This window comes from Pistacia vera, unplaced genomic scaffold, assembly GCF_008641045.1.
Source record: "Pistacia vera cultivar Batoury unplaced genomic scaffold, PisVer_v2 Contig174, whole genome shotgun sequence".
NCBI classification, from domain to species: domain Eukaryota; kingdom Viridiplantae; phylum Streptophyta; class Magnoliopsida; order Sapindales; family Anacardiaceae; genus Pistacia; species Pistacia vera.
In genome coordinates this window covers 688,294-710,548 of record NW_022195833.1, presented here as the reverse complement: position 1 = coordinate 710,548, position 22,255 = coordinate 688,294, and the positions used below count along the sequence as shown (strand labels likewise).

Here is a 22,255-nt window from a genome sequence, read left to right as displayed (position 1 = left end):
GAGATTTTTTAGGGATGGACCGCTCCTTTTTTTTTTTAATTTTTTTATAAAACTATATTTTTACTCATATTTTTATTGTCAATTTCATATTGGGGCTTTGAATATTTTACAAAAGATTAAATATAATTAGAGAAGGGGTTTGGGCCCGGGCTTCGGACCAAGCCGATCCTTTCTCCCTTGGGCCTGGTCAAGTTCTAGGACTGATTCTAGGATCAGATTTTGGGGCTGGATTCTTTGGGCCCCGGCCTAATTCCCATCTGTAGACTAGTAGTATTGTAGAATGATTTAAGATAACGCAACAAACCGCCCGTGATTTTGAGAATCTTTTTGTCTTTTAGTAATAATACTGAAATGCCGCATCAACAAATTTCTCTCCAGTCCACTGTGGTCTACGGAACTACTAGTCACACCCAAAAGTCTTAAAATTTTACACATAGTGCAACAAAGGCTGGTAGCAAAATGAATTGAAGCAATAAATTAGTGAAACGTGCAAAGCCAGCAACATTTATGTCATTACACTGAAACTTGCATCCCAAAATATCGACACCAATACAGCATATATATGCAGAAAGCTAATAATATAAACAACAACAATAATACTCTTGGAAAGTTGAGATCTCAAAGTCTCAACCTTATATTTCACTATCTCTAGGTGTTTGCATTGAATTTTTCTACATTGATTTATTGGCCAGTGAACATTAGGTGTGATTGAGATACTGATTCAATAATTCTGATCTTTATCTTCTCCATTACTTAAACTATTCACACAAATTCATTCATTGATTTATCTATGAGGGTTTTAAAAGCTGGGTAAGAGTTAAATTAAATACTAAAATTTGAGAATTTAAAAAAAAAAAAAAAAAAAAAAGATCAATCAAAACAACAAACTAAATCAAGAATTAATTGATTGAAGGCAAATGCAATAATAGTGAAATGGGTTTTACATTATGGGCCTTCACTCGGGGTTTTCCTCAAAAACAGGAATGTGAAGAAATTGAATAAATGGAGATTTAGCGCTAGAGAAATTGAAGAAATTGAGAACTGGACCCTTAACCGGTCCCGATACATCCTAAATCTGGTTATAACAGTTAGACTAGATTGACCCAAGTTTAAACAGTGTCGAATCGCCGATTTAACCATCGGGTTAGAGAAATTTTTTTTGAGAAAATGATCAAGGAAATCTTTAACCGTTCAGTTGCATTCAAAAGAGATGGAGGAATATAATCCACTATTTTAAGCTCGTCATCAATGAATATATTGATCATTTTTTGACACAATGCAGCATACAAATGACTAGTAAAATTATTGCGGGTATCCTTACCTTTGAAACCAAGATAAATAATATCATGCTTTTCTTGAGGAGAAGCGGAAGAAGAAGCAACAGCCATTAACTTCCAGATTGCCCACTATTTGCTGTTAACTTTGTCTCTGTAATCATCAAATTGAGATGGGGCTCAACATTCTCAAACATGCAATCAAAAATTTTGAAACTGGGTTTTCACTATAAGTGATTTAACTAAGTGAGTTTCAAAAATAGAGTCGGATTAAGTAAAATAAGGGATTGAAAATTAAGAATATCAAAGTTTCGAATAAAGATTAACAACAACAAAAATCAATCAACAAAACAAATTTATTAATGAATTAATTGAAGGAAAAATGGGTTTTACATACCAAATATGAAGTCTAGCTCTTTCTCACGAATCAGGCATATCAAGAAATTGAATGAATGGAGATTTAGGCTTCGTTTGGCTCACTTTTGGGAATACTAATAATAGTATTCCCAAAAGTTAAACAGTAAAATTGCAAAAACTCACAATATTATTCAATTTTTTTAAACCCCCTAAATTTATTAATTTAATTAAATACCCCTAAATATTTTTTTAGAAATTGCAAAAACACCCCAGTAACCCACATTTATTAGATTCCAGCCACCACTGTCAGAAGTGGCCGGAATCTGGTACAATAGCGCACTACCGACTGAATCTGGCCGGTAGTGCACCGATCTAACATTTTTCGACCAGATCCATGGTGGATGGTGGATCTGGCCAGAAAATGCCAGATCTAAGGCCAAAGATCTGGCCGTTGATGGCCAGATCTTTGGCCGTACCAATCATCAACAACGGCCAACATATGGTCGTTGTTGACCATCAATGACAGCCGTATCTTTGGCCGTCGTTGATGAGCAAATGTAGCCAGATCTGGCCATCAAATCAACGACGGCCATATGTTGGTTGTCGTTGACGAGCAAATGCGGCCAGATCTGGCCATCAATGGCCAAATCTAACCGTAGATCTGGCCGGAAAAGGCCATAGCGGCGCAAGACCGACAAGATACAGCCGGTCATGCGCCAATACGACGACTCCGGCCACCATCTGGCAGTGGTGGCTGGTCGTCCGTATTTAATAGGTGGGTTGGGGGTATTTTTGTTAACTTTTAATGTTTTATTATAGGGGTGTTTAGTAAATAAATAAACATAGGGGGTATTTTTATTAATTTTCAAATCCTACATCGTAATACCCGCCCAATTCAACTTTTTTCAAAAAAAAATTCTAAAAAGTGTAAAAAAAATGAACCAAACGGAGCCTTATGGTTTGACAATGTGATTTAAAAAAAAAAAAAAATTTATTTCATCTTCTGTAATTTTATGAAATATCAGTTTTATCCTCCTTGTCATCCATTATGAGATTTCAACAGCTCAAAGCTCAAACAATCAAGTTGGGGCATATTCTGGTTTTCGACGTTGGTGGAGGCTGTGTTCTATTATTTAATTTCAGGGGTGTACATGGCAATCCCTTTTTTGAAAAAAAAGCGTTTTCTCATTGACTGATGATTATTAAATATGGACCATTGAAGTCCAACGAATTTTCTCTCTCTTCACCCATCTGCAATTCATAATATTGGAATGAATAGAACGAATTGACAGTTATAAAATGCAATGTTTTAAAACTCAACCCACGGTGAAACCCGGCAAAGTTGTCGGGTCCTAGGTTGACCGATTGGCAAAAACTTCTAAAATTCAGTAAATACACCCTTAAAAATTTTGTTAAGTCCTCATAGGTTTGAAATTTAGCAAACACAGCCCAAATACAAATCAATCGACGATTAGTTGACGATAACAACACCCCAAATGTAATCTCAATCGTCCCTTAAGCCCATTCCTCTGAAAATCTATCCAAAATCTAACCGATATGAGTTCGACGATGTCGACATTCCAAGCCAGATCTCACCAACGCTGACATTGACAACCCTCCTCATCACCTCGAAAATAATCCGCTCTTCCTTCCGACCAAAACCCACCTCATCCCACCCCCGTTAGCCTCGCCAATCGCAGGCAAAAGCCGATTGTTGCGACAGCTAGTTTTTTTTTTGGTTTTCGGCCGATTTACTTACAGGAAATCAACTTCATCGCTGCCATTGCACTCACTAACACTTTCTCTTCAAAATCCCCAACATCTCGGCCTTCAATTGTTCACTGATCATTATCCAAAATTCTAGGTTTTGGATGAATAGGAAAAATGTAAACCTAATTGGTGAAGCTTCCAAGTGTCGTTTAAACCGACCGGGTTTAAAACATTGATAAAATGAGCATTCATTCATTCTCCCATCAACCACAATGACTAAATCTTATTTAAGTACACTACTACTTCCGGAACAAGTATCTTTTCATACTCAAAGAACACGAAAACGTCATGAAATACACAATTTACGCAACAAACATACGAAATACAAAGACTATCGTCTTGTAAAGATTTACATGACGAAGTTGCAACAGTACCCCAAAACATAAAACCTATTTAAAAGATGATAAAATGTACATCATGCATCAAAAATTGATTTAATTACAAACTTAACTTCCTCTTTGATAAAAAGGTTATTTATATTTACAATTTCTCAGGACGTATGCGTGAGGTTGCTTCAAAAATGTCAGTAGCTTAAAGGATGCAGATTATGTTTATAACAACAATGTCTATAGGTACCTCTGATGGGGGAAACAAAGTTTGGACAACAATGATCTTCCAGAGAATTTTGTGCTTGTAGACTTTTTCCAGTATAAGATTAGGCAGGCGTGCAAGGATGAGTGGCCAAATAGAACTCAGAGCTCTAAGTCATTGGAAGTACTCTCCCAATGCAAGCCAGCCTCGAGCAGCTTGGCGAGTTATTAGGATACGAGACATCTGCTGTAGAGTTTCCTGGCGAAGATGGTTAGCCTGTTTGGACAAGAACTTGAAAAGTTGGTAACATTTCAAGATGTCCTAATTAAAAACTAACATAGTTCAGATGGTATGGACCCGAAAATTAAAGAACCATGCTATGCTAAGATCCGTATATTGCTTTCTACCAATCATATCATTTTATTAACGAAACACCAATTGGTGCTCTGGTCGTCAATCATGAAACCTTATTCGGAGAAACTCTCAACAGCGGAGAATATCCATATTAGAGTCAGTAACCACACGGTCCACACTTCAGTTTGCAGTAAAAGGGAAGCACTAGACGAAAATTTAACTACATTTTATAGTACATCACGAAAATGATGTCGCCTACACATCATGAATGCATTAAATCACCAAAATAGTGAATTTCATGCCAAGAAGATGGTTTAAAGGAAAGGGAAGAGAAAAGAGGTGGTTTGTCTTGCATCACGGGCTCACAGAATTTCAGTCAAAATAATAACTCAATCATCAGCTAGTTATTTTCCATACTAGCTGCAGAGTGCTTTAATAAACAGCAAGAAGTAGAAGAAAACTTCAATTTCACAGATAAATGCAAATTTGACTCACTAGAAAGATTCTCAATTTAAATCAAATGTGCTGATAAAGAACTAATTGACGGGTCAGAAAATGGATTACTGAAAGATATTGAAAGTACAGATAGCATGCAATAGAAACATCAGCTATACTTCGAAAGAATCCAGAATAAAGCCATACTTGATTGGGCAATGATGCGGATTCTTACCTGGTTTACGAAGCTGACTATAGCTTCCAACTTCTCCATTGCAGTAGGTATCCGTGGGAGGTAACCTCCTCCTACCAGTTGACCAGCAGCTACAGTTTCAGCAAGAGTTGATTGCAATTTTTCCATGCCTTGAGACAGAGAATCTTCTGCTTGCTGACATGACTGCCTTAGGTTACTAACTTTCATATATTATGAATCGGTCAACGTGTCAAGATGAGGAACAAGAACCTGTTATCAATGTCAATTTATGAATCAGTGTTATTTTACCTGTGGTGAAAGACCTTAGATAACAATTCGATTAAGAAATTAATTCGATTAAGAAATATGTGAAAAAGCAATGTTTACAAATATATATTACCGAATGTGTCCAAAACTATAGTTACTCACATTTATTATCAATAACTACCTTCAATGGAGCAAATTATTTCACTTATTAAATAAATTGTAATATGAATCACCTTAAGAAGCTCAGAAGGGTGAAATCCTCTGATTCAAAAGAAAAAACATTCAGCTGCTGTCTTCCACATGCCAGACATTACATAGAAAGCATCGACCTTTGCAGCAGAAGATTCCATGCGGAAAAGTTCAAGATAGTGGCTCATGCCACCCTCCAATAGAATGTGAAGCTCTGTATCACTAATAAGGGCCTGCAAAGCAAACCTCAGTTCACAAATTTGCCAATTTTGCTCTTCAACCCAGTGTCCATACTCCCATATCAATTGCAGCAATTCCAGCACAAACCTCGGTGAGGACTTTTTGTTGAATGCGAGAACATGAAATGACAAAAAGTAGTGTTCTATAAGCACCAGGAGCTACTGGAAATCCAATCACAAAGAACACATTCAGCACATCAGAAATTATACACATAGCTTCATAACACAACATCAGTTTTCATGGTGGTGTCAAGTTTGCAAAGCGTTTGAACCTTGTGCATATGGACAGCTGGAACATATTGCCAGGAACATTTTCAAGACATTTGATTTATAGACAGCATTGAAATGACTTCAGTGTGGATGAAGAAGGTATGAAGTCTTTCTTACATACTCTTTACAAGCACTTGAAACAATGGCGGAAAATTAAAATGAAGATTTAGGAAATAAAACTATGAACATATTGGGGGAATCATGCTTTGAAGGGAACATGATTAAAACAGTAGATAGCAGGAGCATACACTAAGTGGTGATGGTAAGCTAGCAGTGCTAAAATTCCACAAACAATCTAATTATCAAGCGTACACTCTAGGTCCCCAGAGTCAAATACCAAAACACCGCAATTAGAGACATGCAATTTCAAGAAATAACGTCTGTGAGTGAGGACATCAAAACCAGAAGTAATTCAGCAATATTTTGACAAACCTGAGTTTACAGGTCCAGAGAACCCCATCTCAGAACCTTCTACTCCACCACCTATATACAAACCTTGCAGTGTAGCATTTGTTGTTTCAAATATTTGAATGTGAATAGGAAATAGGAGGGAAAGGGTTTCTAGTGTCATAATACCAATCGACTAAACAAGAAACAGAAATAGTAAATAGTAAATCTTCTCTATACCTGTTGTCCAGCTTGCTCAAGCTCCTGCTCCAATTGTTCTAACTTTAATCTATTAGATTCCAGCTGCTGAACATAGGCCTGCAAAACAAACACAAATTAAATTTAAAATCCCAAACCACTTGTTGCATGTTAGGGAATCTGTTTCAAAGCAGGCCTCATCATACCTTTTTCTGCAATCGGCCTTTAGAGCAGCCTCACAGTTTTGTGCAAGACGTCTTTGTATCTGCAGAACTTTGTAACCAAAAAAAAGACTCATTTCATGTTGAAGGGAATATCATTTAATATATTAAGAAAACCATATACAAAATTAGCACAACCTATGGCTCAAATTGGTCAATTGTGAGAATGAATGCATTGAATACAGTGAAGTCAAAAGCAGTGCATAGTACATTAAGTTATGTGCCAATTCTTGGCTTTGTGCAGATATAGACTATTTAAGTAATTTCTGAGTCAATCATGGAGAAGGGGATCAATTTGAAAATAGTTATAATTCAAGAAAGCAAGAGAAAACAACAGAATAGTATATGCCAACATTAGCAAAAATCAAAATACAAATATACCAGATTACAGAGCAATTACCAAAAGTCCTAGCGAACTATTTCAAAAACCACCTTCATTGCATTAATACATGAACCACTTTTTAGGAGTGTAATATTTCAAAAGTTTCAGCCAACTGGGCAAACATAAAGCAACAATAATTTCAGAGAAGAAACAAGGAAGATGCCTTACCTTTTTCTATTCTATTGCTTTCATCTCTTTTCCCAGAAGATGCCTAAAATTAAAATAAAGAAACTCTAAATCATAAGGGTTAGGGTTTAGTGTGAGGCAATGAAATTGGCAACTGAGACAATATTTGAGCAGGATGACTTTTACCTTATTTCATAAACTCATCTTGCTGGAAAATATTGGTTCATAAGATCATAAATCCAACTTAGGAGCAAATAAAATTACCATTTCATGAGATCCAACTGTGATATTGTATAGAGGAAAAAAAAAAAAAAAAGCCCATCAATAAGATATCATCCAAAAATGTTTGTGATAATCAAAAGCTGAGTTTTTTTACAATAAATCACTGCAACAACACATCAACATGAACCTTGTAAAACAAAAACATAAAACTTGTGACATGTACTTTTACATGGTATTATATAGCCACAGCATAGCCATACAAATACAAGAAACAAAGCCAGCCTCAGAAGGCAAAAGCATCAGGAAAAGCCCAGAAAAACCAACCAGGGTTTCACATAGAAAACAGTTAACCAAATAGTAGCAGCTTACAAGAGTAGAAAGAGCAATCAACATCATTTCACTGCCCAGAAAACCAAACATCATCAATATTAGATAGTAACTATGTTGAATCACAACACAAAAAGCACCCGGCACTAAAAGATCATATAGCAGTTGCCTTCATCTAACATATCTCATTAAATAGTTCGGCAACATAATCTGAATTCCAGCGAAGAAAATCCAGAGAATTTCAGAATGACGGCCATCACAATATGTGTCGACAGGCCAAGCTAAAAGGTTATTGTTAGTGTGTGCAGCAGAGACCAAACAAGACTGAAACAATCACTATAAATTTTTCAATTCTGAACAAAGCAAGTAGTATTGTCTTTCATTGTTGGTCAGCTTGAACTTCTTTCATTACTTGGTTAGCTTCCTCCCACAACAGAGTAATGATCCTGTTAATCCTTTCCCATAAAGAATATATCCTTATATGATTAACAGTACTTTGGCGTGTTTTTGCAGCTTTTTGCTTTCCTTTCAGTCGTTTGGGAGGGCTACAAACTGACGAACATTAGAAAGAGGCAATTCTGCAATTCAGGAATTGAATGAATAATTCATAAAAAGAATTGTGCGACCTGATGTACACAAAATATGCATGGGATGGGCTGCTGCCTCAATGGGGCCTTTTATCCCAGTCAGAGGAGAAATTATCAAATGTCCTTCAAACTTTGGGGCAATGAGTTTTTTATTTGAAAGAAAAAAGAAGACTATGCCTTCACCAGATGAATGCTTGATATTAAGTAATAATAGCACTTCGAACTGCAGAACGTAGAGGGCATGGCATGGATTCACCTAAATATATAGTAATGCAAAACAAGACAAACCAAATATAATGACCAATATAAATTGCAGAAAGCTAGCTTCAGAAGGCAACAAAAAGTAAGCTTCACCTTGAAACCATTGAACTATTATGCAGGACACCACCACAACTATACAGAATACCAATGAAATCATATAGGACGTATAATTCTTCACCCATAAATCATATAGTCAGATAACAAGGTTAAAATGCATGTTTAAACTGAAAATGCATGGCTAAAATGGAAAGAGTTGTTACAAGAATTAACAAGTAATGATTTACTAAATAATTTGAATTCAATGTTTGAGTCCACTTACGTTATAGAAGAAAGAACAAAGTGGCCAAAGTTTTGACGGCATAACTATGAGAAAGCTACTTAATAGTTACCCGCATGGCCGCATATGCGTTGAATCCATAGAAACCATACAAAACAAGGCCCGAGAAAATAAATATATAATAACTTTCTTTTATTAAGTTTTTGGTTAATTTAATCCAACTTACCGTGCCTGTTTATTGGTCGCTTGTATATTTCTAAATGGAGGCACCAGCTATAGGTTTCAATCTCTGGTCTCTGTCCACTTTTGCATCTGTTCCCATATAATTATCTTTGGCGTACAGCAATCTGACTCCACACTTTTTCACCTTGCTGAAATCAATGCTATTCTCACTTCCATGCTCAACATAGAACATAATGTAGCCCTCACTATTCAAATTGAGTGTAGGCAATGCATCGAACATGATAGCAAAATCATATCCAACGAATACATGATCGGATTCAATAACCTCATGCCCATTATATTTAAACAAATGGCCAAAGGAAACGATCTCCTCGTTAACAAGCAAACGAAATCTTACTGTGAAAGTTCCAAGCTCTTGATAGTCTCGAAAAGATGCAACAGCACAGAAAGCAAAACCAATTAAGTCATCACTGAGCCAACCTGCTGGAAGCTTTATCTCAAATCCAGTACTTTTAAGGCTAAACCACTCTGGAATTTTGCTTCCAGGGTAACATATACAAGCACTTGACGAGAATATCGATCGCTGCAAGTAGTCTCTCGTTACCTGTACCAAGAAAATAATCAACTTTTAATCTTCTTAATTTTTACGCTTCCCTTTAAGGTTTGCTTTAATACTAATTAGGTCCTTGTAGAATATATATAAAGTTGTTTTTAAGATTCTTTTGTGCGAACCAAGCTTAAATACCATTATATTTATTTGTAAGAGATCATGGGTGATAAATCCAATTGTATTTAACAATTGTCCACACGAAAATTACTACCTAAAGTTCATATTCCATTTACTACCCAGAATTTACTTTCCAATTCGATGATAAATAGAGAGCAAACTTGATCCACGATGTTAAAGCTTTTAAAGAGAAAATGTTATTGAGTCTTTTGCACTAGATTTTAATGGTTGGAATTGGTCAGAATCTAACTTGGGAGGAGCGGTTGTGCATTCTATAAATCGCTTAATTGTCAAAAATTGGCAAGGTCGACGAGAACAAGGTTTGAGGGTTTTGATAAGTGATGATCGAGGAAGAGAATGATGGTGGTAGAGGTTGCAATGATATTGGAATTGGTTGATGATTGGTCACAATATAAACTTGGGGTAATAAATTGGTATTTTGAAACTTCTTAGATGAAAAAAACTGAGGCAAACCTTGGGTGGGAAAAAGATAAAAGCCGTGTACCCTTAATACAACATTAACCGTACTAAGTTGACGTGCCCTTTCCACAGGACTATTTACTGCGGTCAGTGCTTTTTACCTTACGCATGTTCTTATTTTTGTTGCGTAAAAGAGATGTGATAGATAGATGAATAAAATATTTTTAAATAATTTATCATTATTAAAAGTAGTCACAAAAATATAATATTTAGTTCATTTAATGTAAATAACTAAATTATTCAATAACATTAAATCTGATTTGAATAATATAATTTATTTATTTATTAGTTTAATTAATATTGAAATCAATTATTAGTTTATAATAGTAATATTAAAAGTAAGAGCATATATATAATTAAAAATAGATTATATATATGCTTAGTGTCATATGAAAAGAGAGAGAGAGAGAGAGAGAGAGAGACTTACTTCTTCTTCAGGGAAAAACAGTTGATGAAGCAATTGGTGTAATTTCAAATCTGGGAGTTCATCTAATTTCAGTTTGAAACAATTGATGAAGCAAATCGTGTAGAACGTACTTGGGCACAGACTTGGTAAACCTGATAATGCTTCAAGTGAGGTGCAACCCCGTGCCTCTATTGTCTCTAACCGCTGTGGAAGCTCCGGTAAGGATTTAAGCTTCTCGCAATTGCGTAAATCTAGCCATAACAAGTTAGAGAGGTCTTTGATGCTCACTGGTAGGCTCTCAAAATTGTTTCGGCCCAGATATAATCTCACCAGTGAGCGTATTCGGCCAAGATCGTTGGGTAACACTTCGATACCACAGTCAGTCAAATCTAGTTTCCACAACCACCAGCTTGGGAAAGCATACTCTAGGAAACTGAGCACCTCCAGATTCCTACATCTGGCCAAAGATAACTTGTCAAGGAATTTCAAACATGTTATAGATGGTGGTACTTCTCTTATAGCAATTCCCTTGACTTCAAGTATCTTCAATGCTTTTAAATTTCCCTCACCTTTGATCTTCCATATCTAGCTTTTTACTAAAACCAGAAGCTGCTTCTTTATAAAGGTAATGAAGAGTTTGACGCCATGGTTGAGAAACTAAGGACGGGTTGAAGGTTGTTCTGGAAGAGTTTCATCAACTAGCTGGGAAATTAGGAAAGATGAAGAGGGAGTTTTTAGAGTGGAGTATGACGATGAAATGGAGGGCGTTGAACTGAGTGAAGCGTGGCTGAAGAGATCGGAGTATGACGATGAAACGGAGGGCGTGGACGATGCAATCAGTAGTTCCGTCATTTACTGTTTAATAAGGGACGGCCATCCCTTAAGTGTGGACTGCGTCCATACATAATGGAGGCATCCATTAGTTACGGACGCCGTCCAAACTAAAGGACGCCCGTCCACAATTTATGAACAGGCGTCCAAATTTTTTATTTTATTTTTTAAAACAAATAAGTTGGACGGGCGTCCATTCCTTACGGACGCCGTCCAAACTTAATGGACGGGCGTCCCGTATTTGCGGACGCTCATCCAAAATTAAGGGACGACGTCCACAACCTATGAACGGCCGTCCATAATGTTTTGTAAATTTTTTTATTGTATTTTATTTATGGACGGGCGTCCTTTAAATGGGGACGTCCGTCCTGGTATATGGACTGTCCATATAATATAGACGGGAGTCTATGTGAGTGAACGGCCGTCCAAATTCGATGGACAGCCGTTCACTAAAAAAAATTGATAAAAAAAGCAGACGCCTGATAACATAGGCCGATACACATTTTCGATGCAGATTTTTTGGTATCCGTATCTTAGTTGCTCACGATTATTAACTATGAACCATTGAAGTCCAAGAAAGTGATGCTTTGAGATTAATTGTTTTGGCTCTCTTCATCAGATTTCCAATCCTTATATTAGAATGAATAGAACGAATGATATTTATAAAATGAGCATTCTTTCATTCTCCCACTAACCAATGACTAAATCTTTATTAAGTACAACTACTACCTCGAGAACAAGTATCTTTTCATACTCAATAACACAAAAAATTGAAATAACGATTTACGCAACAAACATAAGAAACCAAAATTGTCGTCTTGTAAAGATTTACATGACGACGTTGCGACAGTACCCCAAAGCATAAAACCTAAATATATTCTTTAAAAGATGATAAATGTACATCATGCATTGAAAATTACAAACTTAACTTCCTCTGGCGTAAAAAAACTATTATATTTACAATTTCTCAGGACGATGTGTGGTGCTTCAAAATGTCAGCCGTTGAGAGGATGCAAATATGTTTTTTAACAACAATGTCCACAGGTACCTCTGTGGGGGAAACAAAGTTTAGATGGTGATGATTTTCCAGAGATTTTTGTGCTTGTAGACCTTTTTCTGGTATATGATTAGGCAGGCTCACGAGGACAAGTGACCCAAATAGAACTCAGAGCTCTAAGTCGTTGGAAGTACTCCCCAACGCAAGCAAGCCTCAAGCTGCTTGGCGAGTTGTTAGGATACGAGGCATCTGCTGTAGCATTTCCTGGTGAAGGTCAGCCTGTTTGGACAAGAAGTAGAAGAAATGCAAATTCGACTCACTAGAAAGTTTCTCAATAAATCAGAGTGCTGATAAAGAACTAATTGACAGATCAGAAATGGATTACTGAAAGATATTGAAAGTACAGATAGCATGAAATAGAAAACATCAGCTATTCTTACCTGGTTCACAAAGACGACTAGAGCTTCCAACTTCTCCATTGCAGTAGGTATCCGTGGGACGTAACCCTCCTACCAGTTGACCAGCAGCTACAGTTTCAGCAAGAGTTGATTACAATTTCTCCATGCCTTGAGACAGAGCATCTGATTAAGCAATATGTGAAAGAGCAATATTAACCATATATATAATATATTATACATAAATACCTAATGGAGCAAATTATTTCACTTATTAAAAAATAGAAATAGAATCACTTAAGAAGCTCAGAAGGGCGAAATCCTCCAATCAAAAGAAAAAAACGTTCGGTTGCTGTCTTCCACATGCTAGACATTACATAGAAACATCGGCTTTTGCAGCAATAGATTTCATGCGAAAAAGTTCAAAATAGTGGTCATGCCACCCTCCACTAGTATGTGAAGCTCTATATCACTAATATGGGCCTGCAAAGCAGACCACAGTTCACAAGTTGCCTATTTTGCTCTTCAAACGGTGTCCATACTCCATCTCAAATGAAGCAATTCCTGCCACAACCTCGATGAGGACTTTTGTTGAATGCAAGAACATAAATGACAAAAAGTAGTGTTCTATAAGCAACAGGAATACTGGAAATCAAATCACAAAGAACACATTCAGCACATCAGAGATTATACCTAGCTTCATAACACAACATCAATTTTCACGGTGGTGTCAAGTTTGCAAAGCGTTTGAAACTTGGCTTATGGATGCTGGATCTTTGCCAGGAACATTTTCGAGACATTTAATTTATAGACTGCATTGAAATGACTTCGTGTGGATGAGAAGTTATGAAGTCTTTCTTACATACTCTTTACAAGCACTTGAAAAAATGGCGGAAAATAAAATGAAGATTTAGGAAATAAAACATGAACATATTGGGGGAATCATGTTTGAAGGGAACATGATTAAAACATAGATAGCAGGAGCATACAACTGAGTGGTGATGGTAAGCTAGCAATACCAAAATTCCACAAACAGTCTAATTATCAAGCGAACACTCTAGGTCCCCAGAGTCAGATACCAAAACACCGCAATTAGAGACATGCAATTAAGAATAGCAACGCCTGTGAGTGAGGACATCAAAACCGAAGTAATCAACAAATTTTGACAAACCTGAGTTTACAGGTCCAGAGAACCCCATTGTAACTTCTACTCCACCACCTATATACAAACCCTGCAGTGTGCATTCGTTGTTTCAAATATTTGAAGTGAATAGGAATAGGAGGGAAAGGGTTTCTAGTGTCATAACACCATCGACTAAACAAGAAACAGAAATAGTAAATCTTCTCTATACCTGTTGTCTAGCTTGCTCAAGCTCTTGCTCCAACTTTTCTAACTTAATCTACTAGATCTAGTACTGAACATAGGCCTGCAAAACAAACACAAATTAAATTTAAAATCCCAATCCACTTGTTGCATGTTAGGGAATCTGTTAAAAGCAGGCCTCATCATACCTTTTTCCACAACGGCTTTTAGAGCAGCCTCACGGTTTGTGCAAGACGTCTTTGTATCTGCAGAATTTTGTACCAAAAAAAAAAAAAGAAGAAAAAAGACTCATTTCATGTTGAAGGGAATATCATTTAATATATTAAAAAAACCATATACAAAATTAGCCACAACCTATGGCTCAAATTGGTCATTGTGAGAATGAATGCATTGAATACAGTGAAGTCAAAGGTAGTGCATATACATAAGTTATGTGCCAATTCGGGTTTTGGCAGATATAGACTATTTAAGTAATTTTGAGTCAATCAGGAGAGAGGAATAATTGAAAACAGTTATAATTCAAGAAAGCAAGAGAAAACAACTGAGTATATGCTAACATTAGCAAAATACAAAATATCAGATTACAGAGCGCACCAAAAGTCCTAGCGACTATTTCAAAAACCACCTCATGCATTATAAATGAACCACTTTTTAGAGTGTAATATTTGAATAGTTTCAGCCAATTAGGCAAACATTAAGCAACCATAATTTAGAGAAGAAACAAGGAAGATGCCTTACCTTTTTTATTCTATTGTTTTCATCTCTTTTCCCAGAAGATGCCTAAAATTAAAAAAAAAAAACTCTAAATCACAAGGGTTAGGGTTTAGGGTGAGGCAATGAAATTGGCAACTGAGACAATATTTGAGCAGGGTGACTTTTACCTTATTTCATAAACTCACCTGTTGGAAAATTGGTTCATAAGATCATAAATCCAACTTAGGAGCAAATAAAATTACCATTTCATGAGATCCAACTGTGATATTGTATAGAGAAAAAAAAAAAAAAAAGTCCATCAATAAGATATCATCCAAAAATGTTTGTAATACAAAAGCTGAGCTTTTTTACAATAATCACAACAACAAGCATCAACATGAACCTTGTAAAACAAAAAATAAAACTTGTGACAGTACTTTTACATGGTATTAATAGCCACAGCATAGCCATAGAAGAAAGCAAACTAATTAAGCAAATACAGAAACAAAGCAGCCTCAGAAGGCAAAAACATCAGGAAAAGCCCAGAAAAACCAACCAGAGTTTCACATAGAAAACAATTACCAGATAGAGCAGCTTACAAGAGTAGAAAGAGCAATCAACATCATTTCAGCCTACAAAACCAAACACATCATCAATATTAGATAGTAACTATGTTGAATCACAACACAGAAAGTATCCGGCAGTAAAAGATCATATAGCAGTAGCCTTCATCTAACATATCTAATTAAATAGTTCAGCACATAATCTGAATTCCAGGGAAGAAAATCCGAGAATTTCAGAATGACAGCCATCACAATATGTGTCGACAGGCCAAGCTAAATATTATTGTTAGTGTGTGCACCAGAGACAAACAAGACTGAAACAATCACTTGAAATTTGCTGAGTATTGTCTTTCATGTTAGTCAGCTTGAACTTCTTCATTACTTGGTTAGCTTCCTCCACAAACAGAGTAATGATCCTGTAATCCTTTCCCTAAAGAATATATCCTTCTATGATGAATAGTACTTTGGCGTGTTTTTGCAGCTTTTTGCTTTCGTTTCAGTCATGGGAAGGCTGCAAACTGACTAGCATCAGAAAGAGGCAATTCTGCAATTCAGGATTGAATGAATAATTCATAAAAGAATTGTGCGACCTGATGTACACACAATATGCAGGGATGGGCTGCTGCCTCAATGGAGCCTTTTATCCTCGTCAGAGGAGAAATATCAAATGTCCCTCACACTTTGAGGCAATGAGTTTTTTATTTGAAAGAAAAATGAAGACTATGCCTTCACCAGATGAATGCTTGATAAAGTAATAATAGCAGTTCAACTGCAGAATCTAGAGGGCATGGCATGGATTCACCTAAATATATAGTAATGCAAAACAAGACAAACCAAATATAATGACCAATATAAATTGCAGAAATAGCTTCAGAAGGCAACAAAAAGTAAGCTTACCTTGAAACCATTGAACTATTATGCTGGACACCACTACAACTATACAGAATACCAATGAAACTAGTTGACTTCTAATAAATTGTTGAACTAATATTTTAGAAGGATTAGGTTCTGAATTCTTATTCATGTTCTTAAATATAGATTTAGTTTATAGTCTTTAATTACTGATTTCTGGCCACTTGACCTTCTTCATTCATGTTAATTAGTCATATGACATGATGTCGCAAAACAAAAAAAAGGGAAACATTAATTTGACTAGTATCAATTTAAAAACTCAATCAAAACATCACAATAAGAACGGATTAAATTAAAATTAATACTTTATTTCCAATTGACTTCTCCTTGATTGACAGTTATGAATACGCCAACCCAACCAGAATATGAAATAGAAATAATAAATTAATATATTAATTTAGCAGCCAACTCAAACTCTGTCCGTTAGTAATTGTTGTATGTATATATAAGTTTTATTTGATGTTTCTATCCCCAATTGTTGCGTGTTCTATTTTTCATATTCTTATGAACAGAAAAATTTAAAAAAAAAAAAAATTATCGTATATTATCTTTCACCGTGTAAACAAACAGTGGCGTTCACATTATTCCATCTTCACAAGGTGGGTTTCGAAAATGGAGTCTGATTAAGCGAAACTAGGAATTCAAAATTAAGAATATCAGAGTTTCGAATTAAGATTAACAACAACAGAAAAAAAATCAACGAAAGAAATTTATTAATTAATTGATTGAAGGAAAAATGGGTTTTACATACCAAGTATTCAGTCTGGCTCTTTCTCACGAATCAGGCATATGAAGAAATTGAATGAAGGAGATTTAGGGTTTGACAATGTGATTTGTAACCAAATTTGGCGCGAATGAACTGTATCTCCGTTCTCCATCCCATTACACGCGCTTTTCTGTATCTTCCTAAGCGGAGCTCTGCAATTAGAGGAATAAAAAAGAATAATGGAAACTGGGTTTTCACTAGAAGTGAGTTAACTAAGTGGGTTTCGAAAATGGAGTAGGATTAAGTGAAATAAGGGATTCAAAATTAAGAATATATGAGTTTCGAATCAAGATTAACAACAACAAAAATCAATCAACGAAACAAATTTATTAATGAATTAATTGAAGGAAAAATGGGTTTTACATACCAAGTATTCAGTCTAGCTCTTTCTCACGAATGAGGCATATGAAGAAATTAAATGACTGGAGATTTAGGGTTTGACAATGTAATTTGTATCCCCTGTTAAGAAATTGTTAAAATATTTAGTTGAAATATTTTCAAAATTGTTTTATGATACCCCCCGTCAAAGTTAAATTTATTTCATCTTTTGTATTTGTATGAAATGTCAATTTTATCATCCTTGTCATCCCTTTTAACAGCTCCGGCCTCCAACACCAACAGTCGGGGTTGAGGGTATATTTTATAGTTTTTGAAGTTGGTGGAGGCTGCGTCAGGCAAAGACCCTTTTTTCAAAGACGATAAAAGAACGTTTACTCACTGATCCAACAAATCTACGGACACCGAAAAATCTGCACCGGAAATGTGTATCGGCCTACGTGTATCAGGCGTCTAATTTTTTTATCAATTTTTTTTTAGTGAACGGCCGTCCATCAAATTTGGACGACCGTTCACTCACATGGACTCCTGTCCATATTATATGGACAAGGGTTCATATTCCAGGGACGGGCATCCCTATTTAAAGGACGCTCGTCTATAAATAAAATACAATAATAACAAAATTTGCAAAACATTAGGGACGGCTGTCCATACATATGGACGGTCGTCCATTCCTTGACCCAAATATGAAAAAAAAAAAAAAAAACTTTGGGGATGGCCCTCCATAAATTTTGAATGGCCGCCCCTTACATTTGGACAGGCGTCCATTCGTCCATACTTTTAATAAAAAAAAACAATTATAAACAAAAACCCATTCTTCTTCGTCTTCATTCCTCCTCTCTTTTTCTTCGTCTCAAGTTGCCATGCTGTATATAAAGTGTAAGCTCACTTAGGACTTTCCAGTTTCATAATCTGTAACGTCTCATCACGATTCATGTTTCAAACACTCTCTGTATCCCACACGAGCTGAAATTGAATATTCTACCGAGATCTTTGCTGAAATAAATATACAGTATTGGTATATGCAAAGAACCAAATAAATGCGCATGAATGCGTATTGCCATGCATGGATTTTTCAAATGGTAACCATAATCAATCTTATCTTTTAACTCTCTTAAGCGTTTGTATGATGTAAGAATAACTTCCATGGAAACGACTAGTCGACTGCTTTACTTTTTTATGTAAAAGTTGTCGGCAAATAGAAGAAAGAAAGCAGAGAGCATAAAGTACACAGAGACAAGAGGCAATTACCAACACCAGCTGCCCAAACTTCTTATCTGGATAGCTTACTTGATTCTATTTTTTATTCTACTCCTTAACTCAGTCACAATGGCAACCCAAGAAGTGGAGAAGAAATCACAAGACACAGTGAAAGTGAAAGTCACCGGAAAAACCCACGTCAAGCCCTGCAAGATAATAGGAAGAAGAGAATGCCAATTGATCACCTTTGATCTTCCATATCTAGCTTTTTACTACAACCAGAAGCTGCTTCTTTATAAAGGTAATGAAGAGTTTGACGCCATGGTTGAGAAACTCAAGGACGGGTTGAAGGTTGTTCTGGAAGAGTTTCATCAACTAGCTGGGAAACTTAGGAAAGATGAAGAGGGAGTTTTTAGAGTGGAGTATGACGATGAAATGGAGGGCGTTGAACTGAGTGAAGCGTGGCTGAAGAGATCGGAGTATGACGATGAAACGGAGGGCGTGGACGATGCAATCAGTAGTTCCGTCCATTTACTGTTTACATAAGGGACGGCCATCCCTTAAGTGTGGACTGTCGTCCATACATAATGGACGGGCATCCATTAGTTACGGACGCCTGTCCAAACTTAAAGGACGCCCGTCCACAATTTATGAACAGGCGTCCAAATTTTTTATTTTATTTTTTAAAACAAATTAAGTTTGGACGGGCGTCCATTCCTTACGGACGCCCGTCCAAACTTAATGGACGGGCGTCCCGTATTTGCGGACGCTCATCCAAAATTAAGGGACGACCGTCCACAACCTATGAACGGCCGTCCATAATGTTTTGTAAATTTTTTTATTGTATTTTATTTATGGACGGGCGTCCTTTAAATGGGGACGTCCGTCCCTGGTATATGGACCTCGTCCATATAATATAGACGGGAGTCTATGTGAGTGAACGGCCGTCCAAATTCGATGGACAGCCGTTCACTAAAAAAAATTGATAAAAAAAGCAGACGCCTGATACACATAGGCCGATACACATTTTCGATGCAGATTTTTTGGTATCCGTATCTTAGTTGCTCACTGATTATTAACTATGAACCATTGAAGTCCAAAGAAAGTGATGCTTTGAGATTAATTGTTTTGGCTCTCTTCATCAGATTTCCAATTCATTATATTAGAATGAATAGAACGAATTGATATTTATAAAATGAGCATTCTTTCATTCTCCCACTAACCAATGACTAAATCTTTATTTAAGTACACTACTACCTCGAGAACAAGTATCTTTTCATACTCAATAACACAAAAACATTATGAAATACACGATTTACGCAACAAACATAAGAAACCAAAATTGTCGTCTTGTAAAGATTTACATGACGACGTTGCGACAGTACCCCAAAGCATAAAACCTAAATATATTCTTTAAAAGATGATAAAATGTACATCATGCATTGAAAATTACAAACTTAACTTCCTCTGGCGTAAAAAAACTATTTATATTTACAATTTCTCAGGACGCATGTGTGGTTGCTTCAAAATGTCAGCCGTTGAGAGGATGCAAATTATGTTTTTAACAACAATGTCCACAGGTACCTCTGATGGGGGAAACAAAGTTTAGATGGTGATGATTTTCCAGAGATTTTTGTGCTTGTAGACCTTTTTCTGGTATATGATTAGGCAGGCTCACGAGGACAAGTGACCCAAATAGAACTCAGAGCTCTAAGTCGTTGGAAGTACTCCCCCAACGCAAGCAAGCCTCAAGCTGCTTGGCGAGTTGTTAGGATACGAGGCATCTGCTGTAGCATTTCCTGGTGAAAATGGTCAGCCTGTTTGGACAAGAAGTAGAAGAAATGCAAATTCGACTCACTAGAAAGTTTCTCAATTTAAATCAGATGTGCTGATAAAGAACTAATTGACAGATCAGAAAATGGATTACTGAAAGATATTGAAAGTACAGATAGCATGCAAATAGAAACATCAGCTATTCTTACCTGGTTCACAAAGACGACTAGAGCTTCCAACTTCTCCATTGCAGTAGGTATCCGTGGGACGTAACCTCCTCCTACCAGTTGACCAGCAGCTACAGTTTCAGCAAGAGTTGATTACAATTTCTCCATGCCTTGAGACAGAGCATCTGATTAAGCAATATGTGAAAGAGCAATATTTACACATATATATAATATATTATCCATAAATACCTTCAATGGAGCAAATTATTTCACTTATTAAATAAATAGAAATATGAATCACCTTAAGAAGCTCAGAAGGGCGAAATCCTCCAATCCAAAAGAAAAACGTTCGGTTGCTGTCTTCCACATGCTAGACATTACATAGAAAACATCGGCTTTTGCAGCAATAGATTTCATGCGAAAAAGTTCAAAATAGTGGCTCATGCCACCCTCCACTAGTATGTGAAGCTCTATATCACTAATATGGGCCTGCAAAGCAGACCACAGTTCACAAGTTTGCCTATTTTGCTCTTCAACCCGGTGTCCATACTCCATCTCAAATGAAGCAATTCCTGCACAAACCTCGATGAGGATTTTTTGTTGAATGCAAGAACATAAAATGACAAAAAGTAGTGTTCTATAAGCAACAGGAATTACTGGAAATCAAATCACAAAGAACACATTCAGCACATCAGAGATTATATACATAGCTTCATAAGACAACATCAATTTTCATGGTGGTGTCAAGTTTGCAAAGCGTTGGAAACTTGTGCTTATGGATGGCTGGAATCTTTTGCCAGGAACATTTTCGAGACATTTAATTTATAGACTGCATTGAAATGACTTCTGTGTGGATGGAGAAGTTATGAAGTCTTTCTTACATACTCTTTACAAGCACTTGAAAAAATGGCGGAAAATTAAAATGAAGATTTAGGAAATAAAACTATGAACATATTGGGGGAATCATGCTTTGAAGGGAACATGATTAAAACATTAGATAGCAGGAGCATACACTGAGTGGTGATGGTAAGCTAGCAATACCAAAATTCCACAAACAGTCTAATTATCAAGCGAACACTCTAGGTCCCCAGAGTCAGATACCAAAACACCGCAATTAGAGACATGCAATTTCAAGAAATAGCAACGCCTGTGAGTGAGGACATCAAAACCAGAAGTAATTCAACAATATTTTGACAAACCTGAGTTTACAGGTCCAGAGAACCCCATCGTAGAACCTTCTACTCCACCACCTATATACAAACCCTGCAGTGTAGCATTCGTTGTTTCAAATATTTGAATGAGAATAGGAAATAGGAGGGAAAGGGTTTCTAGTGTCATAACACCAATCGACTAAACAAGAAACAGAAATAGTAAATCTTCTCTATACCTGTTGTCTAGCTTGCTCAAGCTCTTGCTCCAACTTTTCTAACTTTAATCTACTAGATTCTAGCTACTGAACATAGGCCTGCAAAACAAACACAAATTAAATTTAAAATCCCAATCCACTTGTTGCATGTTAGGGAATCTGTTTAAAAGCAGGCCTCATCATACCTTTTTCCACAACCGGCTTTTAGAGCAGCCTCACGGTTTTGTGCAAGACGTCTTTGTATCTGCAGAATTTTGTACCAAAAAAAA

General features: G+C 36.3%; 1 protein-coding gene, 2 long non-coding RNA genes and 2 pseudogenes across 3 annotated transcripts; all 5 read right to left on the bottom strand.

The window, feature by feature from the left end:
* Nucleotides 1-265: 265 nt before the first annotated feature.
* On the bottom strand, nt 266-1,748 carry LOC116126084. The gene is made up of 3 exons (XR_004127430.1): nt 1,672-1,748; nt 1,322-1,428; nt 266-448 (listed from the first exon to the last, which is right to left on the bottom strand). It is a non-coding gene; the product is annotated as an uncharacterized LOC116126084 (long non-coding RNA).
* A 1,905-nt stretch (nt 1,749-3,653) lies between these two features.
* LOC116126005 lies at nt 3,654-8,772 on the bottom strand (annotated as a pseudogene).
* LOC116126004 (disease resistance protein RPP2B-like) lies at nt 7,495-11,515 on the bottom strand. Its single transcript, XM_031411704.1, has 4 exons — nt 11,329-11,515; nt 10,685-11,232; nt 9,094-9,654; nt 7,495-8,287 (listed from the first exon to the last, which is right to left on the bottom strand). The coding sequence occupies exons 1-3, from the start codon at nt 11,513-11,515 to the stop codon at nt 9,124-9,126; spliced, it is 1,266 nt and encodes a 421-aa protein (XP_031267564.1). The 3' UTR covers nt 7,495-8,287; nt 9,094-9,123.
* A 1,039-nt stretch (nt 11,516-12,554) lies between these two features.
* On the bottom strand, nt 12,555-14,844 carry LOC116126003 (annotated as a pseudogene).
* A 1,604-nt stretch (nt 14,845-16,448) lies between these two features.
* LOC116126083 lies at nt 16,449-17,658 on the bottom strand. Its single transcript, XR_004127429.1, has 3 exons — nt 17,512-17,658; nt 17,130-17,296; nt 16,449-17,011 (listed from the first exon to the last, which is right to left on the bottom strand). It is a non-coding gene; the product is annotated as an uncharacterized LOC116126083 (long non-coding RNA).
* Nucleotides 17,659-22,255: the final 4,597 nt, after the last annotated feature.

What these genes read in the sequence shown, in the direction of transcription:
- LOC116126004 (XM_031411704.1), bottom strand. Translation starts at nt 11,515, where the DNA reads ATGACGGAACTACTGATTGCATCGTCCACGCCCTCCGTTTCATCGTCA. An exon ending in TCCAGAACAACCTTCAACCC is followed by an intron (nt 11,233 to 11,328) that starts GTCCTTAGTTTC and finishes GGAAGATCAAAG; the next exon opens with GTGAGGGAAATTTAAAAGCA. An exon ending in TGTTTTTCCCTGAAGAAGAA is followed by an intron (nt 9,655 to 10,684) that starts GTAAGTCTCTCT and finishes TTCTTGGTACAG; the next exon opens with GTAACGAGAGACTACTTGCA.